General features: G+C 41.0%; 2 protein-coding genes across 5 annotated transcripts in view; both read left to right on the top strand.

Annotated features, from left to right (window-relative positions):
* Positions 1 to 7,503, top strand: part of LOC139458194 (rho guanine nucleotide exchange factor 11-like) — a 27,002-nt gene extending 19,499 nt beyond the window's left edge. The window contains exons 15-17 of one of the 2 annotated variants that reach the window (XM_071239528.1): positions 1,806 to 1,909; positions 4,579 to 4,747; positions 5,776 to 7,503. In XM_071239528.1, the coding sequence (XP_071095629.1) occupies positions 1,806 to 1,909; positions 4,579 to 4,747; positions 5,776 to 6,272 (770 nt within the window). In that variant the 3' untranslated portion in view covers positions 6,273 to 7,503. The remainder of the gene's footprint in view (positions 1 to 1,805; positions 1,910 to 4,578; positions 4,748 to 5,775) is intronic. The other variant, XM_071239529.1, reaches the window with a different exon arrangement.
* Positions 7,504 to 8,886: 1,383 nt separating this feature from the next.
* On the top strand, positions 8,887 to 26,022 carry LOC139457574 (rho guanine nucleotide exchange factor 1-like). Of its 3 annotated transcripts, XM_071238947.1 has the most exons (15): positions 8,887 to 9,653; positions 15,121 to 15,257; positions 15,592 to 15,738; positions 17,524 to 17,603; positions 18,122 to 18,244; positions 18,473 to 18,590; positions 20,097 to 20,254; positions 21,663 to 21,900; positions 22,110 to 22,197; positions 22,934 to 23,115; positions 23,560 to 23,648; positions 24,030 to 24,195; positions 24,422 to 24,516; positions 24,704 to 24,878; positions 25,177 to 26,022. In XM_071238947.1, coding segments are annotated over exons 1-15 (2,022 nt in total). In that variant the 5' UTR covers positions 8,887 to 9,651; the 3' UTR covers positions 25,401 to 26,022. The 3 variants fall into 3 exon arrangements, with proteins under 3 accessions (XP_071095048.1, XP_071095049.1, XP_071095051.1); XM_071238948.1 differs by lacking the exon at positions 25,177 to 26,022 and having other exon boundaries at positions 24,422 to 24,520; positions 24,704 to 24,842; XM_071238950.1 differs by lacking the exons at positions 8,887 to 9,653; positions 15,121 to 15,257; positions 15,592 to 15,738 and having other exon boundaries at positions 17,590 to 17,635.
* Positions 26,023 to 27,067: the final 1,045 nt, after the last annotated feature.

Consider the following 27,067-nt stretch of genomic DNA (forward strand, 5'->3'; position numbering starts at 1 on the left):
ACATGTTGTGTGACAGCGATGTGTTGTTACAATGCTATGTTGTGTGACAGCGATGTGTTGTTACAATGCTATGTTGTGTGTACGCGATGTGTTGTTACAATGTTATGTTGTCTGTGTGCGATGTGTTTGTTACAATGCTATGCTGTGTGACGCGATGTGTTGTTACGCTGTTATGTTGTGTGACGCGATGTGCTGTTACAATGCTGTGTTGTGTGACACGATGTGTTGTTACAATGCTGTGTTGTGTGACGCGATGTGTTGATACCATGCTATGTTGTGTTGTAGCGATGTGTTGATGCCATGCTATGTTCTGTTGTAGCGATGTGTTGTTACAATGCTATGTTGTGTGACGCGATATGTTGTTACAATGCTATGTTGTGTGACGCGGTGTGTTGTTACAATGTTATGTTGTCTGTGTGCGATGTGTTTGTTACAATGCTATGCTGTGTGACGCGATGTGTTGTTACGCTGTTATGTTGTGTGACGCGATGTGCTGTTACAATGCTGTGTTGTGTGACACGATGTGTTGTTACAATGCTGTGTTGTGTGACGCGATGTGTTGATACCATGCTATGTTGTGTTGTAGCGATGTGTTGATGCCATGCTATGTTCTGTTGTAGCGATGTGTTGTTACAATGCTATGTTGTGTGACACGATATGTTGTTACAATGCTGTGTTGTGTGACGCGATGTGTTGATACAATGCTATGTTGTGTGACGCGATGTGTTGATACAATGCTATGTTCTGTTGTAGCGATGTGTTGTTACAATGCTATGCTGTGTTGTAGCGATGTGTTGTTACAATGCTTTGTTGTGTGACAGCGATGTGTTGTTACAATGCTATGTTATGTTGTAGCGATGCGTTGTTACAATGCTATGTTATGTTGTAGCGATGTGTTGTTACAATGCTATGTTATGTTGTAGCGATGTGTTGTTACAATGCTATGTTATGTTGTAGCGATGTGTTGTTACAATGCTATGTTATGTTGTAGCGATGTGTTGTTACAATGCTATGTTGTGTGACGCGATGTGTTGTTACAATGCTGTGTTGTGTTGTAGCGATGTGTTGTTACAATGCTTTGTTGTGTGACAGCGATGTGTTGTTACAATGCTATGTTATGTTGTAGCGATGCGTTGTTACAATGCTATGTTATGTTGTAGCGATGTGTTGTTACAATGCTATGTTATGTTGTAGCGATGTGTTGTTACAATGCTATGTTATGTTGTAGCGATGTGTTGTTACAATGCTATGCTGTGTTGTAGCGATGTGTTGTTACAATGCTATGTTATGTTGTAGCGATGTGTTGTTACAATGCTATGTTATGTTGTAGCGATGTGTTGTTACAATGCTATGCTGTGTTGTAGCGATGTGTTGTTACAATGCTGTGTTGTGTTGTAGCGATGTGTTGATATAATGCTGTGTTGTGTTGTAGCGATGCGTTGTTACAATGCTATGTTGTGTTGTAGCGATGTGTTGTTACAATGCTATGTTGTGTTGTAGCGATGTGTTGATATAATGCTATGTTATGTTGTAGCGATGCGTTGTTACAATGCTATGCTGTGTTGTAGCGATGCGTTGTTACAATGCTATGTTATGTTGTAGCGATGTGTTGATACAATGCTATGTTGTGTTGTAGCGATGTGTTGTTACAATGCTATGCTGTGTGACGCGATGTGTTGATACCATGCTATGTTATGTTGTAGCGATGCGTTGTTACAATGCTATGCTGTGTTGTAGCGATGTGTTGTTACAATGCTATGTTGTGTTGTAGCGATGTGTTGATATAATGCTGTGTTGTGTTGTAGCATGGTCTGCGAGGACAGAACAGCACAAAGTTACACTCCCTATTCCCGTCGAACAACTACAGGAAGTGACGTCAAAGATGAATCATTGTATAACCAAGTTACATGTACGTATCCTGTGTGTTCTCACCAGTATCTGACTAGTCTAGGGTATTGTGAATCTAAATCGAAATGGGATTGATGTTTTGATGATTTCTATAACATATTTGTAGTATAGCGTATATACTATGTATTGGCAACTTACCAATATCATACACATCCCTTAGCTCTTTCCTCCACCTTCTCTCACTCTAACATCCCCCCTACCCCCTGTAGCTCTTATACACCACTGATCACACCTTCTCACACTCCCTCTAGCCCTACTAACTCTTCCACACCACTGATAACACCTTCTCACACTCTCACTACCCCCACAAGCTTTTCCACACCACTGATCACACCTTCCCTCACTCTCTCACTCTCACTACCCACACTAGCTCTTCCACACCACTGATCACACCTTCCCTCACTCTCTCACTCTCACTACCCACACTAGCTCTTCCACACTACTGATCACACCTTCCCTCACTCTCTCACTCTCCCTACCCACACTAGCTCTTCCACACCACTGATCACACCTTCCCTCACTCTCTCACTCTCACTACCCACACTAGCTCTTCCACACCACTGATCACACCTTCCCTCACTCTCTCACTCTCCCTACCCACACTAGCTCTTCCACACCACTGATCACACCTTCCCTCACTCTCTCACTCTCCCTACCCACACTAGCTCTTCCACACCACTGATCACACCTTCCCTCACTCTCTCACTCTCACTACCAACACTAGCTCTTCCACACTACTGATCACACCTTCCCTCACTCTCTCACTCTCACTACCCACACTAGCTCTTCCACACTACTGATCACACCTTCTCTCACTCTCTCACTCTCTCTACCCACACTAGCTCTTCCACACTACTGATCACACCTTCCCTCACTCTCTCACTCTCTCTACCCACACTAGCTCTTCCACACTACTGATCACACCTTCCCTCACTCTCTCACTCTCACTACCCACACTAGCTCTTCCACACTACTGATCACACCTTCTCTCACTCTCTCACTCTCTCTACCCACACTAGCTCTTCCACACTACTGATCACACCTTCTCTCACTCTCTCACTCTCTCACTCTCACTACCCACACTAGCTCTTTCACACTACTGATCACACCTTCTCTCACTCTCTCACTCTCACTACCCACACTAGCTCTTCCACACTACTGATCACACCTTCTCTCACTCTCTCACTCTCTCTACCCACACTAGCTCTTCCACACTACTGATCACACCTTCTCTCACTCTCTCACTCTCTCACTCTCACTACCCACACTAGCTCTTTCACACTACTGATCACACCTTCTCTCACTCTCTCACTCTCCCTACCCACACTTGCTCTTCCACACCACTGATCACACCTTCCCTCACTCTCTCACTCTCACTACCCACACTAGCTCTTCCACACCACTGATCACACCTTCCCTCACTCTCTCACTCTCCCTACCCACACTAGCTCTTCCACACTACTGATCACACCTTCCCTCACTCTCTCACTCTCCCTACCCACACTTGCTCTTCCACACCACTGATAACACCTTCCCTCACTCTCTCACTCTCACTACCCACACTAGCTCTTCCACACTACTGATCACACCTTCCCTCACTCTCTCACTCTCACTACCCACACTAGCTCTTTCACACTACTGATCACACCTTCCCCCACTCTCTCTCTCTCCCTACCAACACTAGCTCTTCCACACCACTGATCACACCTTCCCTCACTCTCTCACTCTCACTACCCACACTAGCTCTTCCACACCACTGATCACACCTTCCCTCACTCTCTCACTCTCACTACCCACACTAGCTCTTCCACACCACTGATCACACCTTCTCTCACTCTCTCACTCTCTCTACCCACACTAGCTCTTCCACACTACTGATCACACCTTCCCTCACTCTCTCACTCTCACTACCCACACTAGCTCTTCCACACTACTGATCACACCTTCTCTCACTCTCTCACTCTCTCTACCCACACTAGCTCTTCCACACCACTGATCACACCTTCCCCCACTCTCTCTCTCTCACTACCCACACTAGCTCTTCCACACCACTGATCACACCTTCTCTCACTCTCTCACTCTCTCACTCTCACTACCCACACTAGCTCTTTCACACTACTGATCACACCTTCTCTCATTCTCTCACTCTCCCTACCCACACTTGCTCTTCCACACCACTGATCACACCTTCCCTCACTCTCAAGCACACCCTCTACCCCCACTAGCTCTTCCACACCACTGATCACACCTTCCCTCACTCTCTCACTCTCACTACCAACACTAGCTCTTCCACACCACTGATCACACCTTCCCTCGTTCTCACACTCTCACTACCCACACTAGCTCTTCCACACTACTGATCACACCTTCCCTCACTCTCTCACTCTCACTACCCACACTAGCTCTTCCACACCACTGATCACACCTTCCCTCGTTCTCACACTCTCACTACCCACACTAGCTCTTCCACACTACTGATCACACCTTCCCTCACTCTCTCACTCTCACTACCCACACTAGATCTTCCACACCACTGATCACACCTTCCCTCACTCACACACACACCCTCTACCCCCACTAGCTCTTCCACACCACTGATCACACGCCCACTCCTTCATGCCATTCAATCTACTCCCCACTAACTCAGATACATACATTGTGTTGTTATAGCTCGTTCTAGAAAATCAAACTCACCAAAAGAAGAGACTGAGGCGGGAGTTGAGTGAGACCCATGAGAAACTCGAAAGTGTCAGTCGCTCGACGCAACTCACACCGGACGTTTCCATGGAGATGAGAGTGGACTCCGACAGAGATGCAGCAATGCAACCTTCTGTAGATGGTGAGGAGCCAGATACTGCTTGGGTACATGATGCCTGTCAATGTGTTGTTAACCTATTCCAGAGAGAAGAAATATTGGTATTATTCATAGGTTCAAGGGGCGGTCGGGTAGCCTAGTGATTAAAGCGTTCGCTCATCACGCCGAAGACCCGGGTTCGATTCCCGACATGGGTACAATGTGTGAAGCCCATTTCTGGTGTCCCCGGCCGTGATATCGGCTAAAAGCGGCGTAAAACATACTCACTCACTCACTCACTCACTCATAGGTTCAATATCAATGAGAAAAAGCAGACGTGTGATTAATGTTATCACGTATTACTGAGTTTTGTTGACCTAACGTAGAAACATGCTATATGTGTTGATCTGTAGACAGTATAGTCGATGTAATATGTGATAACAGTGGATACTGACTTTCTATCGTTTTTGATCAAATACTAAGAACGTTTTCGATAATATGGCCTCCACGTCTTCACAGCAGTTTATTAGAAAGTGATAATGATCACAAGGGTGCATATAAGCAGTTTTACTAAGTTCAGAATAAGTACTTTTCTTGAGCCGGATATACACATATTCGCATGCCCTTGGATGATACTTGTCACCTACACTCATGTAGTGATCTCTCTATTAATGAGACCCGTGAAGATTCCGGGTTAGAATAGGTCTTCCGCAACCCATGCTTGCCGTAAAGGGTGACTATGCTTGTCGTAAAAGGCGACTAACGGGATCGGGTGGTCAGACTCGCTGAATTGGTTGATGCATGTCATCGATCCCAATTGCGTGGATAGATGCTCATGATATTAATCACTGGATTGTCTGGTCCAGACTGGATTAATTACAGAGCGCCGTCATATAGTTGGAATATTCCTGAGTGCGGCGTTAAACAACAAACCAACCAACCAACCAACCAACCAACCAACCAATGAATGAATGATCATTGAGGCAAGTTCTAACCATCCTGGATACCTTAACACTTTATACACATACCGTGTACGCTCAACCCTTAAGACACTATGTGTTTGGTCGTTTCAGAAGCATCAGACGGAGACAGTGGGGAAGAGCAAGAACGAGAACAGGAACCCAATAGCGATGTAGAGCAGGGAACTGCCGGAAGCAAGACTGAACATGACATGGACCTTGATGTGGAAATATCTGATGACATGATTCCGCTCAGTGAAGAGTTGGGATCACCCAGACCTAACAAAACCAACAGGGAGGACAGTGTTGAAAACTCCAGTGTAGAGGCTGCTTCAACAACCGATCCTATTGACGATATATCGACAGAGAGATCCTGTTCCTTGTCAACCATCTCCACCTCTGCCATCCGTCTGGAGGACCCTGGGGACACAGACATGGACTCGATACAGACACTGGAAGGTGTTGTGTTGCCAGGAGGGGTATATGCTGAGGACCTAGTGGTCCAGGAACAAAGCAAGACGTTACCAGACAGTGAGAACAGTGGCACCAATGTGTCTTCAGAGGAGTCGCCGGGGGATCTCAGTCGGTTTTACCCGGACTTCCGATTGTGATGTTGGTGCGCTGGCAAGTGTTGTTGCACGCGATTGTTATATTGCCGTCGTTTGTTTGATTTATACGTTAAAAATATATTGACTTTTTTGTTACGATTTTTTATGAATGATTTGACATTGCAACTGAAATATCGAACATTTTACCTCAAAAACAGTTCTCTGAAAGGTTGATGAAATACTCGCTATGAGGCACGATATCCTTGGCTTTTAGCCTGTAAACAGTGAACCTGATTTCTAAATACATTACTGTACGATACAATTAGCAAGTTAAAAAATATCAACTGCACATGCACATGGATCCTTGTTTTAAAAATAAATTATTTCATTTATCATTTGTGGAAGTCACACGGCATATGCTAGGTAATACGTTTGCCGCCCTTCAAGCTCATCGTGCTACAGCCGGTATCTCTTTCACCCTTGTTTACTGTTTCTATCAAACTCTCTCACGCGCACTCCCGATCCGAGTTTTTCATGAATCAGCTGAAACCAAACACTGCATATATTTACTATTTTTAAGTTGAGTTGTTTATGATTTATGCGTTCGCTCGTCACGCCGAGGATCTGGGTTAGATTCCCCGTAAACCTACAATGTGTGAAGCCCATTCTGTTGTCCCCCGCCTGGATATTACTGAATTATTGCTAAAAGCTGTTTGATTCAGACCTACCCATACCTCACCAACACCCACCCACAAGCCCACACTCCCCCACCCCACCTCACCCCCACACCCTGAATTACCACCCTGAGATCAAATGTTGTATGATGTATGTATAACATTTTTGCAATTAATGATTCCCGAAACACTTTGTCTTTTCTTCTTAGGTATTAATTACATAATCTTGAAGTAGACAGGCTTTATGCTCTGATCATAATGTCCCTTGTTTCGTACACATCGTACTGAGATACTGTGCAAGCACATTCACCCACGAAAAAAAGGGACGTATATGACTTCATGTCATTTGAAAACTTATAAAAACTTGGTATTAAATTCTTTGTTCATGAACATGGCGTTGTCTATAAGTACATGTCATATGTTAAACCCCCAAACTGCAATCGTGAGTGAGCGAGTATTGCTTTACCACACAGTGAGCAATATTCCAACCATATCACATTTACTCACTCACACGACAGCCTCTGATAACCCACGATAGTTATTGTACTCGAACATCCCGTGGGGATTCCAGGTTAGAATAGGTCCACAACAGCCCTTGCTGGTCGAAGAAGCGGCTCGTCGGATCAGGTGGTCAGACCTGGTGACTTGGTTGATAGCCAGTCATCGTCGGACCAGGTGGTCTGGCTTGGTGACTTGGTTGATAGCCAGTCATCGTCGGACCAGGTGGTCAGACTTGGTGACTTGGTTGATAGCCAGTCATCGTCGGACCAGGTGGTCAGGCTCGGTGACTTGGTTGATAGCCAGTCATCGTCGGACCAGGTGGTCAGACTTGGTGACTTGGTTGATAGCCAGTCATCGTCGGATCAGGTTGTCAGGCTTGGTGACTTGGTTGATAGCCAGTCATCGTACACCAAAGGCGTGGGTCTTTGCTCATAATTCTAACAACTGGTTTGTCTGGTCCGTACTGAGATGATATGATAACAAAGTTTACAATCCACTGCTTGACAAGTTAGCATCTTGTTTGATGACGATGAATGTCTGAGGCATGTCCGAACGATTCACCAATGTATTAACAACAGGCAGACTTTATGCAATCGCTTCAAGATCTTTGTTTGATTATATTGTAATGGCCTGGTAGTCTTTCTCACGACTAAATAAGATCACCTGGAGATATGCGCTAGATCCTATCTAAAAATAAACAGCGAGTGATCTCACCAAGCCCTCCATGTGATCAACTGAAGATCATTCCCTGATCATAAAGTATGTTACAATGATCCTATCCCCTTGACATCTACCACACAACCAAATATGAATATTGAGGATCTTTCCCTGATCAAATCATAACACATATAGATCTTTCCCATGACTCGAAATTATCCACTGAACCTATTCCTACATCCTAGCATAACACATATAGATCTTTCCCACGACTCGATATTATCAACTGAACATGTTTCCTAAATCCTAGCATAACACATATAGATCTTTCCCACGACTCGATATTATCAACTGAACATGTTTCCTAGATCCTAGCATATCACATATAGATCTTTCCCACGACTCGATATTATCGACTGATCATGTTTCCTAAATCCTAGCATAACACATATAGATCTTTCCCACGACCCGAAATTATCAACTGAACATGTTTCCTAGATCCTAGCATAGCACATATAGATCTTCCTCACGACTCGATATCATCAACTGAACATGTTTCCTAAATCCTAGCATAACACATATAGATCTTTCCCACGACTCGAAATTATCAACTGAACATGTTTCCTAGATCCTAGCATATCACATATAGATCTTTCCCACAACTCGATATTATCGACTGAACATGTTTCCTAAATCCTAGCATAACACATATAGATCTTTCCACCGACCCGAAATTATCAACTGAACATGTTTCCTAGATCCTAGCATAGCACATATAGATCTTCCTCACGACTCGATATCATCAACTGAACATGTTTCCTAGATCCTAGCATAACACATATAGATCTTTCCCACGACTCGATATCATCAACTGAACATGTTTCCTAGAACCTAGCATAACACATATAGATCTTTCCCACGACTCGATATTATCAACTGATCATCTTTCCTGGATCATATCACAACACCTAGAGATATTTCCCACGACTCGATACTATCAACTGAACATGTTTCCTAAATCCTAGCATAACACATATAGATCTTTCCCACGATTCGATATTATCAATTGAACTTATTTAGATCCTAGCACAACACATATAGATCTTTCCCAGGACTCGAAATTATCAACTGACCATCTTTCCTGGATCATATCACAACACCTAGAGATATTTCTCACGACTCGATACAACCACCTGAGAGTACTTCCCAAATGGACGATCAAAGGACGATTTCCATTCAATGTCTCTGGTCTTCTTTCTATCACCATATGCATAAAGGCTTTATATGTAGCTGTGAGGACAACACACAGACCGAAGTATGCCATGCCGTTCAGCTTAAAAGCAATGTTATAAATGCATTCGAATAGACACAATGACCGCGCAATAGCCCAACAAACGTGTTCACCTGCCCCGCCTGGGCTCACTGTACGACGGTTTACAATCATACAGGCATTTAAGCATAGGATATATCTTTGTAACATACTTGTAGCTGGCCTCGTTACGCATGTCATGCACGTCAAGTATACTAGAGACAGTTTAACTCGGGACTGAGGAGTAAATCCCCATATTCAGCCTGGTTATTCACATGGACGATTGCTCTAATGACACAAAATGTAAGTATTATCAAATTTACCCGTGTATCGTACAAGTAACCAAATACTCTGAAATAACACAGAGACCTACGGAGAAGCTTGTTCCAGCACATTCGGGACAGTATCAATTTTCACTTGGAGGCGTACGGTAAGCACAGTGGTGCTGTGCAGAGTTGTATCCCATAGGTGCTAGGAACTCTTGATGGTTGCTTCGAATCCCAGATTACCTTTTTTTATCCATGCTTTGTCAGCACCACACCCGTGCTCTTCGCCCTCAAGCAGGGGTTCCTTGAATATGACATTGGCATGACGTAACATGCTGCCTAGGTGAACCTCAGCTTTACAATGCATTTTCATTTCTGTGACATGCAAGTGCTTTCAAATCCTGATGTCTAATTACAATGGCGTACAACGTATGAATACATAGAAATAGGCAATTCTTTTCATCCGTCATGCTCAGATACTAGCTGGCACGTCTATCCCATTTCGTGGCAGGTCATAAACACCAACAGTGTTTGATGTCGCACAACGCGAACACTACCCAACAGTTCTGTAGGTATCGGTGAACTCGGAGTCTAAAACGTCCATTTTGTCAGAGCCATACACAGTCGCTGTTCTAGACTATGGGCAAAGAGCAGTGGCTTTCGTGGGGTATTGCTATATGGGAGTGTAATTTACTGTTAAACAACGGTTGTAATTGTATTGCATTGTCTTAGATTCAGTAGAAGCTCGAGCTCATTACTTGTATTTGGACAATGATTGGAATGTAGTACAGTAAAGTACGGTTATAACGAACTCAAAGGGACTACTAATTTTAGTTCGTTATAACCGTAGTTCGTTATAAGCATATTTATAGTATAACTACGGCAGATAGTCGGGACCAAAAAAGTAAGTTCGTAATATCCGTCAGTTCGTTATAAGCGTGTTCGTTATAACCGTAGTTTACTGTACTAGTTAATGTAAGAAGTGGTGAGGAAGTTACTTTTTTATATGCTCGAATTATGTGTAAACTTTTGGAACAGCGTAGATTGATGTGGAGCGATAGAGACTATTCTAGAAAATGTTTGGGTTATATTAGTGGAGCGGGTGTGTCCCTGTCATCTTCACAGGGCCATCTTTTGTGTGAAAATCACTTATTCCCCAGATTCCCAGCCTTGGCTTATCTCGGCAGCTTGACAACTGTTCCGGATAGGTGAACATTATTATTACTGAACATTTTGATGTCACCACTATCATCATATTTTGCATGTGATACTGCCATTGAATATTGTATAACCATTCTTTTGTGCACTGCCATTGTAATTGCCGTGCAGTAATTTCTATTGATTTGTAAACCTAGTTAAATTTGAAATACATTTGTTGATTTATACCATTTGTTTGTTGGTTGTTGGTTTCACACTAAACTCTTTTACGTATTGATTTCTGGGTTAACATATTGTTTAAATTTGGGAATCGACACGTAACAGTGTGCAAGTGATAGAGATGAGGGCCAGATAGTTGTCGTCGCAAGCCTCGGTGTTACAGTTTGACTTCACTCTGAGAGGGTCCATACACCAATGAACTCCCACACAGTCAAATCTGAAGTCTTAAACCTTTCCCACTGTAAACTTGTTTAGAAGAAACCTTTATGTAAATTGCCAAAGCGTATTGCAACGTGCATGGTGAAATACTGACCTTCATAGAGTATGATGTTTTCATTGCTTTGCTGTTTTGCACTATTCATAACTGGTGCATGTATGACAAACGACAAGATTAAGGTTGTCTGCCTGTGCGGTTTTGTGTTCAAGGCGAAACTCGAAATGTCGTGTATCGGGAGTCCTTTGACGACCTACTTAAAGCCAGTTTGTTACCTATAATACGCGATGAAGCCTCCATACATGCAATCACAGGCTCAAAGTCGAATCGTCAAATATTCGGCGAAATAGACCCAAAAGAAAGTGAAGACGGTCGCGTAATGCTTTCGGGAAAAGTGTGTGAGAGAAGAGTGGAAACATTCTTTAACTGCATTTAACCTTGTGTGTCGTCATAGCACTGTTTGATGTCATCACTAGAATGTCGCTGCAATTTACAAATTTATAGCAATACGTAAATGCACGTATCAAGTGTTACTTATCGATTTTAAAACATGTGCACATCAATATAAAGAAAAAATGGTGTTTTGTTACCGATGAACGTTTTCTACATATGTCGTTAACATATTTTAAAAAGATAAATACTATTAATTATACTTTTATGAAAGACTGTTAATACCATGAGTGTTTGCCCTATATGCACACTGATACCCTTCCTTCTATAATTTGACAGACATCCTTAAGTGAATCTGATTATGTGAAAGACTTATAAGCGAGACAATGTGAGCTCTCAGTTCATTTTATCTGTTTACTATCACCATTTAGCACAAATAATGATACAAAAATAAACTTAATTGGGTGACAAATTTTGATTAAGACCAATATTGTTTTCTTAAAATGTCACTGATTAAAGGAGGTTTTAGTAGATATCCTGTTTATTTTGTTTACTTATGATTTCTACCAATGAACATAAAACTATGAAAGAAGATGAAGCAAGGACGTCATAATCATTTGCATAATGCTTTCTTCAAGTAAGAGTTTAAAGTCACTTTCATCATTGCAACCATTCAACCAACAGACTTGAGCACAAGTGCACTGTCCTGTTTGAACAACACACCTTTTGTGAATTTTCCACGATATTTAACCTTGATATTTTCACGCTTCACCCGAGGCAGAGCATTATATTGACCATTAATGGTCTCACCTTCTGGGAGATAGTTCATCCGTAGAATTCCGATAACTGAAGCCACCTTGCCAGCTGATGGAGGAGACGTCAGATGTTTCCACTGCTTTGACTGTTGTTTCGTCTCGACATAAATTATCTCGAGATATGATGAACCTGAGCCTTTCTGATCAGTGACATCCCCAGTTCATTCCTCTGAATACCCCCTCTACATGATTACAGCCCAGTAGTTTGTATTGTCCATTTCCACCTACAGAGAATACCGAGTAACTTTGATGCCTGGAAAAATATACAACCATGCTTGTGTTTTTGGTTCAAATACAGCATGTATGTATGGAAAGTATTGTATTTATTACATGCAAATTCGGATTAAGGCTCGGGACGTTCCAGTCACCCCTCGTATTTCGAACAAAGTCAGGCTTGACGAACACAAAGTCAGGCTTGACGAACACAAATTCAGGCTTGACGAACACAAAGTCAGGCTTGACGAACACCCTCACCCATGCATCTACTCTCTGCAACCAACGTCGCTAACCTTCGCCTGATGTGTGACTTGTACTCTGTGATTTTATGTTGCAAAAGGAAATGGTAGTATGATACTGAAAGAATGATTTTTGACAAGTAATACCTACTTTTTGTCTCCTTACACGAAACCATAGACTGTACATCACGCCTGAAGACATATTTATATTGCCTTGTTTCCGTACACACCTACCACATCATGACACATGAAGTAGATGGAACAATGGGCACGTACTATGCCTACCAGTTATATGAGCTTGATGGATGATGTGATGCTTGTTTGATCAGCTACACCATCCCACACCGAAATGTATGCCTCGCCTTCAGCCCGGTGTTATGCCCCAATATATGTGGTGATACCATGCTGCTATATTGACTGTATCGCATCTGATATAGCTGTGCCTGAACTGTACGAATGTGTTTGTGAATAGGGTTCAAAACCAAAGTGAACAATACGGCGTGTCTTATTAATCTAGGACGAAAATGAATCAGATCATAAAGTTTGTTGAAACACATGATCGAGGATCCCGAAGGAGCGAAATATGTGATTCATACCAATGGCAGATCCTGGGAGAACAAAGGGCCTCAACAAATTGCGGCAGTTCAGATCACTTGGTTATCTAAACCCTTTAGGGACGAAACATACATCTTGGGGACATCCTTGTTGACAATGAGCAAACTGCAGCAAGACATACAGGATTGATTTCAGTATCTTGGCACTACTGACTGGTTCTATGAAAACAGGTCATCAACGTTCCACAAACAATGGACCTAGTTGCCACATCCCTATCGAGCATCAGACTGAACTGCAACAAGATTGTTCGATACAAATAAAATTCCATGTGAAGAGTTCAATAGTCACTTCACTATACTTTGTTTCAGAATGAAGATGAGCAAGCAAGAGGTACCGTGAAAGGCTTTGTCATGGATCGTCATCTATTAAGCAAATCTCTCAAACATTCACGGAGCAAATCAGCATCAACCAAATGGCAAGTCAATGGTGTTGATTATCAACATGTGTTTCATGTTTCGACGCTAGCAATTGCAACTGATGATCAGTTGTTTCCCCGCTGCATCATACTTAACCTCGTCATACCACGCCGCCTGAGGCGTTGTTGCTGTTTTTACATATTCTTAAAACTCATTAAGTCCTCATGAAAAGTCCCTAGAGGTAATGCTTCATTTATACAGCGATGGCCTGTCAATATCTATGTGCATACGCGAATACTATGAGCTTTATATCTAAACGCTCAATAAACAACAACTACAACAAAGATGTTCTATGTCTATTTTACTATCCCAAACCAACCGACATTGTATAGGAGATACCCGTGTTCGTCCTGTAATCTGTGGTGTCTTCTCTCTTTCACAAAATCGAAATATATGATGGACCATGAAATCTAACTTCAGATGAACTGAGGAAGAAAAGAAACTTTACCTCCCAGTTGAATTTATCATATCTTTGATTTTCAATTGAAAATGTCTTAAGTTAGTGATTTTATATGAGAACAAGAAATGTACTCAAAGAATACTTCTGCATGTTGTTGTTTTATATTTATAAAAAATATAATTGGAGCTGTTTTCAAAAACATTAGAACAAATCGTATAATACACAACTGCCGATGGCAGATCTTTGGAGACATGTGAGATCTGAAAATCAATAACATGCTCTTTTCGGCACAATTTTACAACATTTGAAAGATGGAATGGGGTCTCGTGGTTGCAAATTCGTTTCTTACACCTTCAGTCAGTCTGTATATGTTACACAAACCAATCAAGCCACAGATGACTTTTTACCGTTTCATAGTCGAAACGGTTTTTTTACGTATGGAAGAAATCTTGCAAGAGATGCAGCCAAAAATGTCACATGATAATATTTTAAGGTCCCATTACACACTTCACGTGCCGTCTGAAGTAATATATTTAAAGACACTCAACAAAAGAAACAGGGTTCTTTATTAAAGGACTCGTACATCCAATCCATACCCTCACCTGCTGGTTGCAGATGAACATAGACCCTCAACGCCATTTTTAGTGTGGTCCCGTACAGGAGGTGAAATTGTGCAACGGGATGATAGCAAGGTTAATGTGACGGATGATTCAGTTGCCTTTAACCGAGAGTCAACCATTTAGACAGATCAACAGACAGGTCGGTAGATTAAGTGACCATACAACAGACACAAATTTAACCCGGTGCTATGTGTTATTGAAGGTTCGTCGGCCTTACAGAGACTCCAGCAGACCCAGATCCGACATTTGGGCCGGACCTTCCTCTACTGGAAGATGTTCTCGGAGATACCATCACGGCGCTCACACCACAGGACATGAAGCGCCAGCAAGTGTTGAACGGTAGTGTTAATTACATGAAGTAAAACAATAATATTATAAATCTGTAGAATTAAACTATTGATTTATGACGTTATGCTTTGACCGGGGTAAAATTGCAGTTACTGTACAATGAGTGAGTGTGTCCGTGAGAGAGGGAGGGAATCAACTCTTTCAGTATTTTAGTTATTTAACGTCGTTTTTATTTTTGTAGTCAGCTTAATGTTTAGGTATTCGAACCGTACCATTTTTAATATAAATCTTGAAATTGGAAGCAAAGATTTAGGGTCATACACTGTTGATAATATCATTTCATTTACGCTATGTACGTTGATTTACAAATATGTATCTCTTACAGAGTTGTTGCACACAGAAAGGTCTCACGTCCGACAACTTATGATATTAGACTTACTGTTTCACCAACCAATGGTGACTAAAAATCTCTGCCCCATTCAACTGACACGGACCTTGTTTCCTAATCTCGATGAGGTGATATCTTTACACAGTGAGTTATCTTTAAACCTACGTCCCCATTGGATCTGGATCGCAGCTATTTTGCTTACTCTTCATTAATCCGTCAGCCGCCATTTTGATTTGAGTCTGAAGAGGCCTCAGCCAGCGATTGGTGTGATTGCAATCGGCTAGAAGATAGTCCTCCGTTGTAAGACTGTACATCGCTTGCAAGCGATATGCATTATGCAACACACCTTATTTACCCAACAACAAAAGTTCCTGTGACACCAATATTTTAATGTATTTTTTTAACAAGTAGAGTTTGGTTTTCAATATTGTAGTACATGTATGGAATCAAGTCACAAAAACGCTACTGCTACAGGAAAACATGCATTCCATGCACAAGTTGACTTTTATGCAAACCCCATGCATTTCACTACCCAAGAATAGGTATAAAAACGTGCGTTAACAGGATTCCATATGCATTGTTTAGCATCGTGCTGACAACAACCACTCAGAAAAACAACAAAATTACGCAATTATTCAACATTTCCAAATGCCACGCCTGTCCGAAAATGAGCGTCTGCTAGCCATTGGAATGTTTGTAGCAGGATCGAGTCAACGTGATGTTGCAAGACAATTTAACGTCCACAGAAACACCATTTGGTGTTTATGGCAACGTTGGCAACAGACGAATGCAGTCAGAGACCATCCTCAGAGTGGCAGGCCACGCGTAACCAATAATCGACAAGACAACTGGATTCGAACAACACACCTCCGAAATCGATTCCAGCCAGCGACAGTGACTGCAAGAGGCATCACTGGCCTTTGACGAATATCTTCACAAACCGTACGTCGTCGCCTAAGATAGGCAGGGACTGTCCCGCCAGACGTCCCATTTTGACAGGAAATCACCGTCAAGCATGTCTACAATGGTGCAGACAGCGTCTACGCTGGACGGCCAGGCAGTGGGGACAAGTTCTATTCACTGACGAGTCTCGTTTTCACCTCAGTCACAGCGATGAACGGATTCGAGTGTACTGACGTCAAGGTAAACGTTACATCAATCATTGTGGCATGGAAAAAGATCGGTACGGGGGCGGCAGCGTTATGGTAAGGGGTAGGATTACAGCAACACAGAGGACCCGTTTGATGGTGGTAGAGGGAAATCTCAATGGACAGCGCTACCGCGACGAGATCATCGACCCTGTTGTTCTACCGTTTTTGCGTCGTCATGGCCCAGGCATTACCTATCAACATGACAAGGCCCGGCCTTATATTGCTCGACTTGTTCAGGATTCTCTTCAACAAAACAACGTGAATGTCATCCCCTGGCCATCTCGCTCCCCTAATCTCTCACCAATCGAGCACATGTGGGGTGAGATTGATCGGCGCCTTCGACGTCAACCACGTGTTCCACAGACACTCCAGGAACTTCGCAACATGCTCCAGTAGATATAGAGAGATATCCCACAGGACTTTGTGCGACGCCTGGTCCATTCCATGAGATGAAGATGTGTTGCTTGCATCGTACAGGAGTCTTTTATCTGTTGCAAACCGAAATTGTTTCAGATTTGGTAAAAAAACAACTTTGCATTAAATCTTATTCAATGTCACAGGAACTTTTGTTGTTGAGTATATTATTAAGTTAGCGGGTCTGTGTGTTCTCAGCTGTGTGCCAAAGCTGTTTGTATTGCCTTAGAATGTTCATTGTCTCATTCTTCCCGGTACCTGTCTCAGAAAAAGAAATCTTTGCTCTCAGACATTTTCATGAAAAATAATAAATGTTTGGATATTTTGTCATTGTAAAGTATTCATTTTGATTATGCGTCGTCAGGCCAGCTAAACATGAGACTACAGAGGCGCCGGAAGGAAACACCGATTATACACAGGATAGCGGACATTTTCTTGTGGATGGTGAGATTAGAGACTATGCATCAATCTAAATGGTACACTTACCCTGTCACCAACTTTGACTGTATTTTGTAACCTTTGCAGCTATTTTCTAGTCTTTTATCATGAAACCTAATTCCTGAGCATATTTAAAATCAAATCCAAGTACAGGCCAATAGATTAACAAGTCCAGCATATACAATTCATTGCATTCCACTGCGCTTATGATTAAATACGATCGTATGGACCATGCATTACACATAATCAGCAATGGTCCAGTGACATTTTAAACACCTTTTTTTCTTTTCTTTTAAACAAGGCGTATTAGTAACTGTTGCAAACACTGATATTACTCACATTTCTTGACAAATGTGTTGTTTTATGATTTGGGAGTCTACATCATAGCTTGAGTGGGTCAGTCCACCTGTGTATATTTTGTTGAAGTCTTGTCATTGTCGTCATATGCAAAATCTGGTGATGTTTACGAATGGATGTCACTGTGTACTTTATATAACAGTCTGGTTAAAACATCTGCATTGTAGTTTGATGGTGACAACGGGCAGACATTCCGGCAAGAATGCGCCAAGTACTGCAGGAACCAGTTTCAGATTAAAGACGTTTTGAAGGAACTAAGAACACAATATGCCCTATCAACGTTTCTGAAAGTAAGGATACTTTCAACATACAAATATCAAACATTATGAGATTATGTTCATATGTTAATTACATGTGTATGTGGTAGAAACTAAAATTTGAGTTAAATAATAACAATGCAAACATGACGTAAATTATTTAAATAATTTAAAAAGTTGAGGATGTCAATTTATTTACGTCATTAACAATGTTTTATTGTTCATAAAACGTTACACTTTAAAGCACTTGTTTTATTACAGGATGCAGAAAGCTACTCACTTTGTCAGCATCGGAAACTCGAGGAATTTTTGGCAGTAGAGTTTCAGCGGTTAGCCAAATACCCTCTACTGATATATACACTCAAGGAGTGCACCAGAGGTACACACCATGTAAACAAATACCCTCTACTGATACATACACTCAAGGAGTGCACCAGAGGTACACACCATGTAAACAAATACCCTCTACTGATACATACACTCAAGGAGTGCAACAGAGGTACACACCACGTAACCAAATACCCTCTACTGATACATACACTCAAGGAGTGCACCAGAGGTACACACCATATAAACAAATACCTTCTACTGATACATACACTCAAGGAGTGCACTAGAGGTACACGCCATAGAACCAAATACCCTCTTCTGGTACATACGCTCAAGGAGTGCAACAGAGGTACACACCATGTAACCAAATACCCTCTACTGATACGTACACTCAAGGAGTGCACCAGAGGTACACACCACGTAACCAAATACCCTCTACTGATACATACACTCAAGGAGTGCAACAGAGGTACACACCATATAAACAAATACCCTCTTCTGATACATACACTCAAGGAGTGCACTAGAGGTACACGCCATAGAACCAAATACCCTCTTCTGGTACATACGCTCAAGGAGTGCACCAGAGGTACACACCATGTAACCAAATACCCTCTTCTGGTACATACACTCAAGGAGTGCACCAGAGGTACACACCATGTAAACAAATACCCTCTTCTGATACATACACTCAAGGAGTGCACCAGAGGTACACACCATGTAAACAAATACCCTCTACTGATACATACACTCAAGGAGTGCAACAGAGGTACACACCATGTAATCAAATACCCTCTACTGATACATACACTCAAGGAGTGCACCAGAGGTACACACCATATAAACAAATACCTTCTACTGATACATACACTCAAGGAGTGCACTAGAGGTACACGCCATAGAACCAAATACCCTCTTCTGGTACATACGCTCAAGGAGTGCACCAGAGGTACACACCATGTAACCAAATACCCTCTTCTGGTACATACATTCAAGGAGTGCACTAGAGGTACACGCCATAGAACCAAATACCCTCTTCTGGTACATACGCTCAAGGAGTGCACCAGAGGTACACACCATGTAATCAAATACCCTCTTCTGGTACATACACTCAAGGAGTGCAACAGAGGTACACGCCATATCACCAAATAACCCCTACTGATACAAACACTCAAAAGGTAAGTGAGTGAGTGAGTTGGGTTCAACGCCGCTTTAACAATATTCCTGTTATACTTTGGCGTGTTATCTTAATGGGGGAGGAACTGTGGTGACACCCTCGAGCACACACTCAAAGAGTGCATGAGATGAGCGCTAGATGGCCAAATACCCTCTGATGATCCATGCACTCAAATATTGCTCAAGAGGTACTCACAAGATCATCAGAGCTGGAAAAATATCAGGGTACTCTCTCTATTTAATAGGTTCATCGGAAAAGTGAGATGACAGGATTTCTTGAACCAGCTTTGGGCATCCTAAGAAGAGCATATTATTTTTATGGCTATTGCACAACACCTCTGTTTTTATTTAAACATGATTCTCTTCTGTTTTTTTACAGACGCACTTGAGAAAGGTCTGCTTGAAAAGGTTCATGTGAAAAGCAAAGAAATATTAGCTTATGTGGACCAGGCTGTGCATACGTGTGAGAATGACTACCGATTGTCGTGTATTCAGAGGCAGATCAACACGCATCATCCGTCCTATAAGGAACTTAAGGCAAGACTTTCATTATTTTTCATTTACCAAACAGTCCCGACTAAACGATAAGTCAGTAAATCTAAAACATATAATACTAAAACTCATATATTTTTTAAACCATTGGTAAGAATATGACCAACAATATTTGCATGTTTTTCATTCGTCAGATGCAGTCATCTACATTTACTGTTTAATATAGATTACTGCAGCAAAGGTTTATTTCCCACTTAAATATACATGACCTCACACATTGAAATGGTTCTGCTTAAAACTTTACCGATTGTTTTGATGCTGTTTTCGGTCTCATGAAAAGTACAAAAGATACCCAAAGTTATCTTGACGAACACCAGCTATGAGCATGTTAATGATGTGTACCATTTGCAACCACACAAGGGTACGTTGCAGTGTGTCTGGTGTATAAGAGTGTTGACATTATAATAATAATAACATGCAGCACGCATAAGGTTAAGGTACTATGTTCTTTTCGAACAATAATGTGATAATTTTCCTCAGGAATGGAATGTAACCCAAGCTAACACCATATATTGCCAATGCAACTTGGTGAATGTAACACTGAGAGCACAGAGGCAACCTTTAAATTGTAGCATTGCAAAGCAAAAGAACAAAAGCAATACATGGCTCTCTTTGGTACTGTGTTGCTGCATTGAATTCAGAAAATTCGACTGGATATCCTTGAAGATCATGATGATAAATCACTCCTCCTGAAATTACAACATTGAAACGTTGTTCGTGCATTTGATATCAGGGTCACGTCTTTGAATAGCATTAGGAGTGATATACATATGAGAGAGAATTTATTGATGTCAACATCTTTATTATGAGGAACACAACATTTTGGAGTAATGACATTTAGAAGTGGTAGACATAAGACAGAGAATGTATGGATGTCATCGTCTTTATTATGAAGAACAAAACGTTTCGGTAAACGTATATGTTTACTCCTTCAGGTGAATGAATGCTACTATGCAGGGAACATATATGTGCACATGTAATAACAAATGGAAGATAATGCGGGATAATGCGACAGACAGATGGTAGCAGAGATTATTCAAAGAAGTTGACATCCATGAATTCTCTCTCTCTCTCTCTCTCTCTCTCTCTCTCTCTCTCTCTCTCTCTCTCTCTCTCTCTCTCTCTCTCTCTCTCTCTCTCTCTCTCTCTCTCAGGACCAGTGTCTCTAATTGCGTTGTCACTGTGGTCAAAATATTCTATTACTTTTCATACCATCATGATTCATTGTCATGGTATACATCATAAACGTCCCCTTCTATACACAATGCGTTTCATGAGGCATCCAGTGCAGCATGTAGAAGGCTTAATATCACAAAACGCACCCCTAAATCACGTGTGGAGAACATGCCAATCAACCAGGCCTCACAATGTGATGGTAAGACATCTGTTTCAGGAGTTGGATGTCACTCAGCACAAACTTGTGTTCGATGGAGTGTTGTTGATGAGGATGCAGCCAATGTGCAGTGTGGAGATACTTGTTGTGCTGTTAGAGGACAAGATGTTACTGCTGCAGACCCAAGATGACAAGGCGTCTCTCTGTTCATTCACTAAAATATTAGCAACAGGAAGCAAGGGAAAATACCGCCCACTTCTGAATCTGGAGAACGTGCTTGCTAGAAGCAATGCTGCAGGTAGGTACAGGAAAAACTGTAATGTATATGTTCTTCTGCAAGCAAGTACATAGTATTCTCACATGTTGTAATAATATTTTCCTTCATGTTGTGTCCAGTTTAATTCATTACTTGATAACACTGCACCTTTTGTACATAGCTAATATTGTGATATAATACAGCTTATATTAGCATCGTCTGAGAGGGCCTAATTAACATTTTATTTTCAGACAATACCATGTTTTTTGTTATCAATGATGAGGATGATGTCCCTGAAATGTACACGTTTGTTTCCCCTACACAGTCAGAAAGGGATAGGTTCGTACTTGTTTTTAATTATTATCAGAAAGATAGACTACAGCATAAATCTCGACAGCTATTGTTTACCAATACAGTTACAGATATATATAGACCCGTGAAGATTCCAGGGTAGAATAGGTCTTCAGCAGCCCATGCTTGCCGTAAAAGGTGACTATGCTTGTCGTAAAAGGCGACTAACGGGATCGGGTGGTCAGGCTCGCTGACTTGGTCGATGCATGTCATCGATCCCAATTGCGTGGATCGATGCTCATGATATTAATCACTGGATTGTCTGGTCCAGACTCGATTATTTACAGACCGCCGTCATATAGCTGGAATATTGCTGAGTGCGGCGTTAAACAACAAACCAACCAACCAACCAACCAGATATATATATGAATGAAGTCGAGAAATAGCTCATGTTAATGTTTATAATCTGCAACTAATAAAAAGTCAGCCATTCAGGCGATGTGCTAGACATCGTCATTCAGGTGGTTTGATAAACCAAAGGTTTTTTTGTGATTGTTAATTGTAATAATGATATCATATACACAACAAATAGTGTAAGCATATATACCACCTGTCCCCGAAATATAATAAATCATTCTGTGCCGAAATATAACAAAGCCTGTAAAGGAACAACTCTTAAATATTCGATATTGTAGTCAATAAGGTTTGAAGCCTGATATAAACATGTGATCACAATGTCGTGTAACTAACGTAGACAATGCTGCATCAAGTATGGTGTGTTTAGGTGGATTAAGGACATCAGTCATTGGGCAAACATAACGAGGGAGAGAAAGGGAATGTCAGCTCCAGGGAAACTGCCGACCCGCATTAGCTCGGTGACAGCAGCCATGTCCATGATACAGCATCATGAAGAACTCACATCACATCCTGTCATGGGAAAAGGAGACAAAGTCCTCACCCCACTAGGTAGGTGCCTCTCTCCTCAAAACCTACTCAGAACTGCCTTTCAATAAATGGATAGGTATTGAACCTATCGATTCAATGTTAATGGCCAAATATATCAATGAAACCATATGAGGTAAAACAAGAACAAATGCTGTCCATTATCCTACAGGATAATTTGGTCCTTTGTATACAGCTGTTTAAATCGTGGCTAACAGTATATAGAACTTCATTTATCGTAACTGCCATGTTCATTGTCACAATGACTGGGTGTGTCATTGAACCAAGACAGTGAGTATCGGTCCTCAAACAACATTCATTTTGTATACATGGTTATGAAAACCAGAATCAAGAGCTATTAAAATTATAAAAAATAATCAGACACGTATTGCTGCCATTTCCCTTTCATGCAGAACTGAAGAAGTCCTTTAGAGAGTGACTGTTTGCTACTTTGTTTATTCAAAACAGATATACTTCAAGCAAAAGTAGAACGCCCAACAAAAACGTTCGCAGAAAAACAAAATGAAGGCAAGACCGACGACAAAGTTACTGCTGAGGTTAGTCGTTGAGGGAACAGGTCTATAGATAGTGGTAATAAGTATTCGCCACAATATCCAACATAGACACAAAGATTAAATAAAAATACATTCATATATGAAACATGTGTGGTCAAATGTATGGTATTGTTAAAGCAGACCTGTATGTTTAATAATGCTCTAAAAATGTCTCGGAGAGTCCTGTGAGAAAAAGGTTCCATCAACCATCCCTTTCAACATTACATGGATCGATTAAGGACAATCCGAATGAATGCCTCCTTAGTTATTGTATCGTGTAATGCACAGCACTTCTTTGACACCTATATTTAAGAAATAGTCAATTAGTTTTGCCTTCCTTGTCATTTTTCACACTGTGTGACACGGGATTTTTGTTCTTATCAGGTTGACACTGGGATGGGCGGTGACCATGACGACAACAAAAGCAGCAGCCTTTTTCTGATAAAAGCCGCACAGGAAATAAATTCTCAGCTGACGCAACTTGTGTTTAACTCAAACAGTAACCAGGCCCCAATGGCATCCCCATCATCCACTCCACAAACACCTCATTGTATGTTGGTCTAACATTCTCCATGATTGTCCAGTCAGGTATTATGTTGTAGAGCAAGTACCCATGTATCAAGAATGCAAGAATCACATGTTTTTCAGTAATTGTAACCATGTCTTATACGTCAAAGACGTTTGCATCAATATGAGGAAGTCAATTTCATCGACACAACAATTGCAGTGATTGTTGACATGAATGTGTTCTGGTTTAATATGCTATATATTTACAGACACGGAAGAACGTCCAACAATTCCTGTATCCAACCCGAGGGAGCAACTCAAGGAAATGACAGCACGAATGACGACGTGTCTGTTACAGTTACAAGTAGGTAATCACGATGTATTGGCCTCGCTCATAATGTTGTTCCCTTACTTTTATAACGGATTTGATGATCAGATTGAAGATGGACTATTTAGGTGTTATGTGTACTGTTTTTATATATTATTTAGCTGTAGTGCAAAAGACACAACCAACCGAGTCACATAGTCATACTTCCCTGTGATTGTTGTAGGTGGTTACACAGCGTCAGCAGCAGGAGAACAAGTGTTTGAGAACAGAACTACATAGACTATACTGCCTCAGGGATCTCAATTGTTCCCTCGCAGTTGACCTTTCCCTTTCCACAGACTCAAGCTTAGATCCCCTAGAATTCACCCTTGACTCAAACGAAAATGATGCGATCAATGGTGAGAATATTTTCTAATTCCATGAACTATATCAACTATATTTGTAAGAGTTTAAATAGCAGTATAAATACCGCAAAAAGACCATTCAAGAAAACGTGATGGAGTAAGGAATATGGAGATATCTTTATCGAACTGAAGTCATCAATCGTGTTTCCTGTTCATAGTTTTGACCTTATTACAGTTGGCAAAGTAATGTACCACATATCGTATCCATGATGTAGAGAATGGTATGATTCTGGTGAATAATCAAAGCTTCGGAGAACATGTTTTTTTAACATTTGTGGTTTATATTTATTAGCTCAAGATGAGGAGGTACATAGCTGTTGTAAAGGAGGTATTGACAGCAGCAGTGTCACAGAGTGCAGAATAACCACGCCGCCATCAGGTCACCATGAAGAACACGTCAAAGAGATGATGGATCAGACCAAAACATTAACTGATACAGAGAATAGTGACATCAATGTGTCTTCTGCAGAGACAGAACAAGACCACAGTCGGTTGTACCCTGGAGTCAGATTGTGATGAAGACAGAACAAACATTGTCTTTTTACTAATAAGTTCTGTGATATGATGCAGATGATTAACATATCCTAGTGTCTGACATATATAACGACCAGTGGGTTTCTAAGCTCATTTTACCAGACTTGGGTTACATACATCATTTGTCCCAGCATCGCTTTTGTATATCTGGCAAGACGACATTAGAAACTGATTAAGATGGAACCAACAATTGACCTTGGACTTCTCAGCTCAGGTTACTAGGCTAGGATTTCATTAATATTTTTTTCTTAATAACTCTTCTAACTAATTGACAAAAAGATCTCAGGGGTTCAAGATGAAACCAACAAGTTCAATTTTAGCATTCGACTTCTCAGCTCGTGTTAGTATGGATTTTCATTTATAAATCTACCTAACACCTGTTTTGAATAGTTGGCACAAAGATCCCAGAAGGTGACAATGTTTGCATTGACTGGTTACATATGATCTTTACTTGACAGTACAGATATGATTCAGTGTATGTGAAACAATAGACCATTGGATGTTTTTTTTCGTTTGAGTTACTTCATTTTTTCCCGAGGTGCCATTTTAGCAGGGACAGTACATGTTATGTTATTCTCCTTTTGGATCAGTGCAATGGGTTAATTTTAATAAAATAGGATTGGCTTGTGTTGTCGCTTTTATTGTTATTGTCGCTAGTGTTGATATCTGGGTTTAGTTAACTACAGTTATACTAGTGATAAATCCACAATTAATCCAAATAATCAGCTTATGAAACTACATCCTCTGGTGTTATTTATACTTGTCTTCATCATATGTCCACTATTTCTACTACTGTTATACTATCAAAGTATGTTGTTCTTCATACCTACTTAAGCAGTCCTTATCTTTCAAATAAATGTGCATCAATATCAACATTAGTATAGGAAACATTTATAGAGAACTGAATGTTGTTAATTCGTAATTTAAATCATCATCTAAGTACGCCAGTGGCGACAACTTTAAGGAGACTACCAGAATGCACTGGAAAAACGTACTATTTGTGAGAGACAAAACGGACCAATGTTGTAACATCTTCTTTTAACACGATTAATGTTGTTTTTTATTTCCTTGCTACCTAATATATGTCATAAATATCAGTTTTATCTTGTGTTGAATCATAGCTAGCATTTTGATTAACAGTCAGGGGGACAAGGTGCAAATAAGTGATAAGAACTCGTTCAACTTTTGCATTGAGAAGTGCGTGTGCGAGCAAATAAAGGCCCTTCCATAATAAAACAAATTAACTGAAGCGTTTACTTTATTGGTGTAATTAAGATATTGTCTAAATATGTACCAGACAACCACACGGATCAATGGTTAAGGCGATATTTCAGCATCATAGTTAAGATATTGAAGTTAGTGCATGGTGTGTGCTGTAACATATTAAAATCGATATTAAATACCGGAAAAACTGAAGGACAACATGTTCATTGGACAGTTTTGAAAAAAGTAATGTGCTTTAAATAAGTTGAAAAGAAAGAAAAGCTTATTCTATTCTGTAATAGTCTTCCTGCCTTGAAGAAAGGTAATGTGCTTTAAATACCTTTTTTAGATCTGTCGCTCCCGATGACCACGTACGTACGTCAAAGACTCGTTATATCGCGCGGAGTAGCAGAATTTTCCCACAGTGATTTCATCAATTCTCGAGG

This window comes from Haliotis cracherodii, unplaced genomic scaffold (genome assembly GCF_022045235.1).
Source record: "Haliotis cracherodii isolate W230 unplaced genomic scaffold, xgHalCrac1.p SCAF_12, whole genome shotgun sequence".
In the NCBI taxonomy this organism is placed as follows: Eukaryota; Metazoa; Mollusca; class Gastropoda; order Lepetellida; family Haliotidae; genus Haliotis; species Haliotis cracherodii.

Coding starts and splice junctions, on each gene's coding strand:
- LOC139457574 (XM_071238947.1), top strand. Junction 21,901..22,109: donor TGCTAGAAGCAATGCTGCAG/GTAGGTACAGGA, acceptor TTTTATTTTCAG/ACAATACCATGTTTTTTGTT. Junction 23,649..24,029: donor ACGACAAAGTTACTGCTGAG/GTTAGTCGTTGA, acceptor TGTTCTTATCAG/GTTGACACTGGGATGGGCGG.